This window comes from Erinaceus europaeus, chromosome 13, assembly GCF_950295315.1.
Source record: "Erinaceus europaeus chromosome 13, mEriEur2.1, whole genome shotgun sequence".
NCBI classification, from domain to species: domain Eukaryota; kingdom Metazoa; phylum Chordata; class Mammalia; order Eulipotyphla; family Erinaceidae; genus Erinaceus; species Erinaceus europaeus.
The window spans coordinates 13,653,583-13,661,265 of NC_080174.1; the positions used below are offsets into that span (position 1 = coordinate 13,653,583).

The 7,683-nt window shown below is 46.0% G+C and overlaps 1 protein-coding gene across 1 annotated transcript; it reads left to right on the plus strand.

Annotated features, from left to right (window-relative positions):
• Nucleotides 1–2,926: 2,926 nt before the first annotated feature.
• On the plus strand, nt 2,927–7,082 carry RAET1E (retinoic acid early transcript 1E). Its single transcript, XM_060205352.1, has 4 exons — nt 2,927–3,055; nt 3,604–3,867; nt 4,113–4,385; nt 5,297–7,082. Exons 1-4 carry the CDS (start codon nt 2,983–2,985, stop codon nt 5,401–5,403), a joined length of 717 nt encoding a protein of 238 aa, XP_060061335.1. The 5' UTR covers nt 2,927–2,982; the 3' UTR covers nt 5,404–7,082.
• The last annotated feature ends 601 nt before the right edge of the window (nt 7,083–7,683 follow it).

Sequence of the window (7,683 nt, forward strand, 5' to 3'; positions counted from 1 at the left end):
TGCGCTCAACCCCTTTCACATTGACTTCTCACTATTATTATTACCATTATTATATTTTAAATTTGGTTTATTTATTTATTTTGCTTGATAAAACAGAGAATAATTGAGAGAGAGAGAGAAAGAGACTCGCCTGCAGCACTGCTTCACCACTCATGAAGCTTTCCCCCTGCAGGTAGGGCCCAGGGTCTTGAACCTGGGTCTTTTGTGCATGGTAATACATGTGCTTAACCAGAGGCATCACCACCCAGTTTTTTTTTTATTCTATTAGTGAATTAACAAGGTTTTATACAAGTCTCAGATTTCAAAGGTGGAATTTCACACCCACACATGGTGCTCTTCACACCCTCCACCACAGCTCTGTGAGCCCCTCCTCTGGACTTAAAAAAAAATTATTTATTTATTTATTCCCTTTTGTTGCCCTTGTTTTATTGTTGTAGTAGTTATTATTGTTATCGTCGTTGTTGGATAGGACAGAGAGAAATGGAAAGAGGAGGGGAAGACAGAGAGGGGGAGAGAAAATTAGATACCTGCAGACCTGCTTCACCACCTGTGAAATGACTCCCCTGCAGGTGGGGAGCCAGGAACTCGAACCGGTATCCTGATGCAGGTCCTTGCGCTTTGCACCATGTGTGCTTAACCAGCGGAGCTACAGCCCGACTCCCCCCCCTGGACTTTTTTTCCTTGTCTTCCCCAGGGCCTCCCCACCCTCCTCTCCCCAGTCTCACCTGTTGCTTGTCAGGGCCACTATTCTCCCCATGGGAGACTCCCCCAGATAAAGATGAATTTTATCCGGTGGACAGATAGAAAAAGGGAGGAACCAGGGCAGGGGAGTGGCCACTAGCCTGAGGCTGGGGGTGGGGATGTTGCTCCTGATGGCTGGGGCCCTCCAATGGGGACAACTGTGACCCAACAGGTGAGAGAGGAGCAGACAGGAGGGAGAGCCCAGGGCAGGTTCCCAAGATTCTGTCACTGGCAGCTGCCAACACAGACCCCAGAGAGCTCAGTCCGTGGCTGCAGGGGTACAGGGTATGGGGTTCAGTATGGACTACAAGGGGATTCTCCCATTGGTGCTTGATCTCAGTGTTTGGCTGCCCCTTAGGAGCTGGCCATATGCAAAAAAAAAAAAAAAAAAAAAAAACCTCTGATCCCCTGCATCCCTACCAATCAGGAAGCTCCAGACATTTAGAACTGGAAGCCCTGCAGTCTGGTTCTTGGTTGCAGTCAGCAAGAATCACAGCATCTGAGAAAGGTTTTGCAGAGAAACCTCAGGGATCCCCTGTGGGATTTGTGAGACAGTTCCGTGTTCTTCACCTCCAGCTGCTGCAGAGGAGGGAGTATGGACGGACCTTGTGGTCAGCACTTGGACCAGGGCTGGGTGGTTAGTTGACTTGTCACCAGAGGATTCCTGTGGAGAGGACTCTGGGCAGCCTGGACAAGGACTGGAAGACCCTTGTTGCCCGGGGCCCCTGTGGAGAGAACCAGGGGCAGCCAACGCAGAGGCGTCAGGGAGCAGAGCCCCTGAAAATACACAACTGAGGCACCACCCCCTGAAGCCAGTCTGGGGTCTGTGAGCTGGCCCACTGGGGTACAGTGGGGACTAGGAAGGCTCCAGTAGTGCAGGTGGGGACCTAAGGGACAGCCAGCCTCTCATTGGTCTCGACTCTGCTGTTGGTGGGGAATGGCTTCTTTACTAGAAGACAGATGGTCTGAGTCTCTTCCCATATGCCATTTTTAAAGATTTATTTATTTCACTAGAGATTCGAGAAATAAGAGATCAGAGCACTACCCACCTCAGCTCTATGCCCTATTGGGCATCCAGCTTGCCACCCTATTCACCCTATTCAGCTCTACCACTGTGCTATCTACCTGCCCCCAAAATGAACTTTAAAAAATATTTTTGGTAAAAGGATGACAGAGGATCTAGTGGTGTTGTATTGTTATATGGAAAACTGAGAGATGTTACGCATGTACAAACTATTGTATTTACTGTGGAATGTAAAACATTAATTCCCCAATAAAGAAAATTTTAATATATATATATTTTGGTAGAGGCAAAGAGGCAAGCAGAAAGGCTGAGATAGAAAGAGAGAGTTCAAAAGACCACAGCACACAATCTTCCTTCAATACGAGGGAGGGAGAGAAATGCAGACTCAAATCTTAGTAGTGCACATGGCAAAAAAAAAAAAACCTACTATGAAAGTGAGCTATTTCGCCAGCCCATGGTAAGTTCTAGACTTTTGCTGACATCCTGCTCCATCAGGATTGTAGGGCTCTATTATAACCCATCTGAATGTTAGCCCTGGAGCTGTCCATCTTCACTGTTTGACTAGCATTTAGCCATATGTTGTGGTGGGAAATAGAATCATTTCATAGGAAAGAGTCATTTCATAGTCAACAGTTACAGGAGCTGCATCCCAAGAGGTGGCCCAGTGGATAAAGCTTTGCAGTCCTGAGTTTGAGGCCAGCATTGCATATGCCAGAGTGATACGCTGCATCACTTGCTCTTAAATAAAGAAAGAAAGAATTTTAAGAGAGATAGAAAGAGTGGGCTTGGAGGAAATACTGAAAATGGAAGGGGAAAAAATGGAAGGGAATGGGAAATGGAGGGCATAAGAATCCAGAGAAGAAACAGACTTGGTGAAATGCTTGAGAGGAAGTGGCAGAGTGTGGACAAAGAAACCTTAACAGGAAACAGTCTTCATCAAATAAGGTATTTGGGCAGGTAGCTGGGAAGACAGAAGGTTGTTGAGGTGAATATTGCTTTTGAACAAAGTTTTTCATGATCTTCCTTTTTTAGTGGGTAATCACATTTTACATACTTTCAAAAAAAAAAAAAAACACTCTTGTTACAATGGTTTATCCCACTGGATTTCCTCAGTGATTATCAGTTCTTGCAGTTAAACTTGTGGCAATACCTATGAGTGAGGGCATATCCAACCACCTGGCATCTTCTGCAGGTCACTGTCCTAAACTGCTGGGAAGATGAAGCTGGCAGCTCTCACTGCAGGGTTTGGACTGATTCTGCTGCTGCTGGAAGCCAGGGAGACTCTGGGAGGTGAGTGTCCTGGGGTGTCACCACCTGGCTGGGGAGGAGAAGGGTGAGGGGCATCACCCAGGGCTCAGGCAGGTGGGGCCTGTCCAGCTCTCTCAGGAGAGAAGGGTGTCGGGGCTGGACTGGCTCCCAGGAGGTTACTGACACCCAGTCCCTGGGGACCTGGCCTAAGGCCCTGAGCCTGGTGCTGTGCTCACAGGGGGCAGCTCTCTCCCTGCCAAGGCCGCCTGCTCCTCCAGGAGCCTTTTCTTGTGTATCTTCTTTCTGAAGTCCTATCCTGATATATTTTAAATCCAAAGAGGGTGCTTTCTTGATTTTTACACATCAAATAATATGAAATGTCTACAAATTATTTATCAAATCATTATTTCTGGGGCCAGAAAGTCTACCTAAGTAGTCATAAGAATCAAACCAGGTAACTAAATAACAGAGAGTTAGTGATGGAGCAGAACAAGGGACCAGAAGCTGGAGGAGCCAGGATGGAGACCCTCCCTCTGCAGCCAGGCCCATCACAGGGAGGCCCCGGCTCACAGCTTCATCTTCTCTCACAGGTGCTCACTCTCTCTGCCTCAACCTCACTGTCAGATCTCAGGCCTCACCTGGACAGCCCTGGTGTGTTGCCCAGGGCTCAGTGGATGGAAAGCCTTTCCTTCAGTACGACAGTGACAGCAGCAAGGTCACACCTGTGGGTCTGCTGGGGGAGAAGGTCAAGGACACCAAAGCATGGAGAGATGTGGCCCAAACTGTGAATCTCATGGGAAGAGAGCTTAGGAAGCTTTTGTCTGACATGTACCAGAAGAAATGCCTGAGCAGAGGTGGGTGTGGGAAGGGGCTGGGTACAGCCCACAGGGAACAAGTGAAGGTAGGAGGCAGCATACAGGAGGGAAGGGGCTTTGTGTGGCCACTGAACATGGTGCCACCTCAGAGACAAGGTGGGTCTGCTGGGCAGGAAAGGGCAGGTCATGGAGAGGAGAGTCCAGGCCCTGAGTGTGAGAGACACCCTGGGCCCTGGCAGGGGAGGGGCTCTCAGAGTCAGGTGGTGATGTGTGGGGGGGTGCAGGTCCCCCCAGCCTGCAGGCCCAGCTGTGTTGTCAGAGGGAAGCAGGAGAGTGCACTGGTGCATCCTGGGAGTTCAGCATCGATGAACAGAGAGCCCTCATTGACATGATGACCATGAACTGGACAGTCATTGACCCTGGAGCCAGAGGGATCAAGAGTGAGTTGGTGGACAACAGTGACTTGGCAGAGGATTTCAAGAGGATCTCCATTGGAGACTGCAGTCAATGGCTTAAGGGATTCCTAGAGCACTGGGAGAAAATGTTGGAGCCCACAGGTAACTGAGCAGGAGTGGAGGGTGTGGAGCTCTCTGTGAAGGTCTGTGCTTCCTCTCTCTCTCTCTCTCTCTCTCTGTGTGTGTGTGTGTGTGTGTGTGTGTGTGTAAACCCAATGGCTTCTGGGTAGACTGCAGAGTCAGTGGCTACCACAGAGCTTCCCACCAGCCTCTTTTCCCATTCTCCACCCTCAGCACAGGAGCCCCTCCCCCTCTCCCCAATGCCCAGTCCCCCTAAATCGGATGGTCCCCAAATCCATGTGTATCATGGAGCTTTCAGTCTTTCCCCACTTCTTGCTTTAGTTTCCCCTACTCAATATAAATAATACTTCTAAGGAAAGACTTTCTCAGATTTATTTAATATTTTTGAGAGAGGGAAGCAGACCAGAGCAGCAGATAGACATATGTGGTGCCAGGTATCAACCCAAGGTTGCGCATGACCATCTTGTTTTCCATCCGCTTTCCCACCTCCACATTGCTTGTCCCATCTTTTTAGAAAAGATTATTTGTTTATAGAGATTGATGGAGAGAGACTGAGAGACAGAAGGAGTCTGTCATGTGCAGTTGCCAAATATTGAACATGGGACTTCAGACTTGACAGTCTAATGCACTGTCTGCTGAGGCATCTCCCAGTCACTAGCTCTCACATCTTGTGAAGCCTCACCAATCTTCCCCAACTAGAATTAAGTCCCCATCCCCATCCTGAAAAAAAATGTCTTCCACTAGTCAACATGTCATGATAACCATGAGAAGAGGGCACAACCATGGCCATTTTTATGGACTTGAGTGAGGAAGTGGTTGTCCCATGAGTCACTAAATACAGAAGTAACATATTAACCTGAAAAAGTGCTAGGGAGAGGAGTGATTTTAGTTTTATTGACTTACTGTCTTGTTTATTTCATCTCCATCCTTAGTGATCCCAGATGCCTCCAAATCATCTCCATCCACCTCGCCAATCACAAGGATCCACCCAATGATCTTCATGTGTTCAGTGCTGATGACCGTTTGGCTGCAGATGTAGAGAAAGTGAGTCAAAAGAAAGAGTGCAGTGACTGACCCAGGCAATCACATATGTCTACTTGGTAGGAACAGTGACATTACCTCTTTTAAAAGTGAATTCCCACTTAGCAGAGTGGTATGCATTGATTGTGTTGCCTTAAGAGATCTGCTGAAGCCTGAACCCAGTAGCTCAGTCTGTGAGCTTGTGTGAAGCAGGTCATTCGTGAAGGTGGAGTCTTTAGGCGACTCTGAGTCAATATGAGTTTTCCTTACAAGAAATGAATTTAGCGCCTGGGTGGTGGCGCATCTGACTGAAAGCATGTTACAATGTGCGAGGACCTGGGTTCAAGCCCCCAGTCCCCTCCTGCAGGAAGAAAGCCTCAAGTAGTGAAGCAATGCTGCAGGTATCTCTCTGTCTCTCTCCCTCTCTGTTTCCCCCTTCATCTAGGTTTCTGGCTGTCTCCAATAAATAAAGATAAATTTTAAAAAGTTGTTTAAAAAAGAAATGAATTTGGACTCAGGAACGTGTAAGTATGACAACAGTGAGAATATGAAAACAAACATAAAGAAGACATGTGACGATGGAGGCGGAGAGGGTGTGAGCACTGCCGGGGCTGGACAGCCTCAGAGGGAAGGGGCCCTGCTGACTCCTGGATCCTGCGCTTCAGTCTCACCTGCTCTGCCTGGGACTGTGATGCTGTGATTCATAATGAATGAAATCCACTAAACTTCATCTCCTTTCTGGCATAGAACTGTTTTTATTTAACTTTGAGATTCAGGTCTCTGATGTTAGATTTTCAAACTACGAAACAAACACTAGCTTGGATAGAGAATGTTCAAGCAAAGACCAGTGTTGCAAGAACAGTTTTTAAGACTCTTTTATATGTTCTTATATACAAGGCATTTCTATATATAAAATGCATAATACTTTTACTTATAACACATTTACACATACACTCTTGTGCCTTTTTTAAATGATGATATCCTCTTTTTTTAAACTTTTTTTTGGTTTGTTTTCTCACCCTTCATATATATCTTGAGCTTCATTAATTTGGTGTTCGTGTTGAGAGACTCTTGTTGCTATACTTTATATCAGCCACTGTATGACCTGTGTTTCTCTGAAAGATAAATAGATACTAGATAGTTTCATTCATGACTTGAAACACCTGACCTTGTTTTAAAAGAAAGTCAAACTATTACTAAGATTTTGTGAAAACTATGGTAGTTATTATCCTTGGGGGCAGACAAAAGACAGTGGTAGTGAGTGCACTGTGGAGCTATTATTGAGTCACTAATAAAAATACATCTAAAAAGAATAGCTGGATCCTGTTTATCTTTTTATTAATCCACCCACTATCTATCTTCTCATTGGTGACTTGAGGCTACTCACAGTGAGGGAGCTTGTCCATATATTTCATGTGTTTTCCTTATTTCTCTTCGATTTTTTTTTTCTTGCAGTTTGATACACTTGTGGCTTCCTTTCCTCTATTTGCATCTATCTGCTGTCTCATCTGAATGGCTTCCCATAGAAATTTCCTCACTTACTTCTTTCCTTTTTTTTTAAGTCTTTTGTTTAATATTTATTTATTTGTTTATTCCCTTTTGTTGTCCTTGTTGTTTTATTGTTGTGGTTATTATTGTTATTGTTGTCATTGTTGTTGGATAGGACAGAGAGAAATGGAGAGAGGAGGGGAAGACAGAGAAGGGGAGAGAAAGATAGACACCTGCAGACCTGCTTCACCACCTGTGAAGCGACTCCCCTGCAGGTGGGGAGCCGGGAGCTTGAACCGGGATCCTTAGACCTTTGTTTCCATTTTGTTGTCATTGCTATTGCTGTTACTGTTGGATAGTGCTGGCACTCCCGTGAGGTGAAATCCAGCAGGAAGGCAAACTGACTGGTTCTCCCTCACTGGCTCCAGAGACGATATGAAATAGAGACAAGAGAAACTGGGGAGAATTAAGGCACTCTCTTTTAAAGGCAGAAGAACCTGGGTTTAAATCAAGATTCAGACAAAGAACATTTTTCAAATACGTCAGGAATTACAGGTTTCTGAAAGGTCAGCTTGCCCCTATGGTAGGGGGCTGGTATGACAAGAATTGATGTAGATACATAAAGGTCAAGATAATTAGTCCCCTGATGCAGGCATTTAATTACCCAGAGGTGTATGAGGGGAGAATAGGGGTTAAACCAGTTAAGGCAAGATAGAGAGAAGATAAGCAAATTATGGACATCAAAGGGCCCTGTTAGGAGTGTGTGATAAGGTGTGTTCTCCTCTGTGATCAGAAGGTGAGGTGAACTTTG

Coding starts and splice junctions, on each gene's coding strand:
- RAET1E (XM_060205352.1), top strand. CDS start 2,983: ATGAAGCTGGCAGCTCTCACTGCAGGGTTTGGACTGATTCTGCTGCTG. Junction 3,056..3,603: donor AGCCAGGGAGACTCTGGGAG/GTGAGTGTCCTG, acceptor CTTCTCTCACAG/GTGCTCACTCTCTCTGCCTC. Junction 4,386..5,296: donor GAAAATGTTGGAGCCCACAG/GTAACTGAGCAG, acceptor CTCCATCCTTAG/TGATCCCAGATGCCTCCAAA.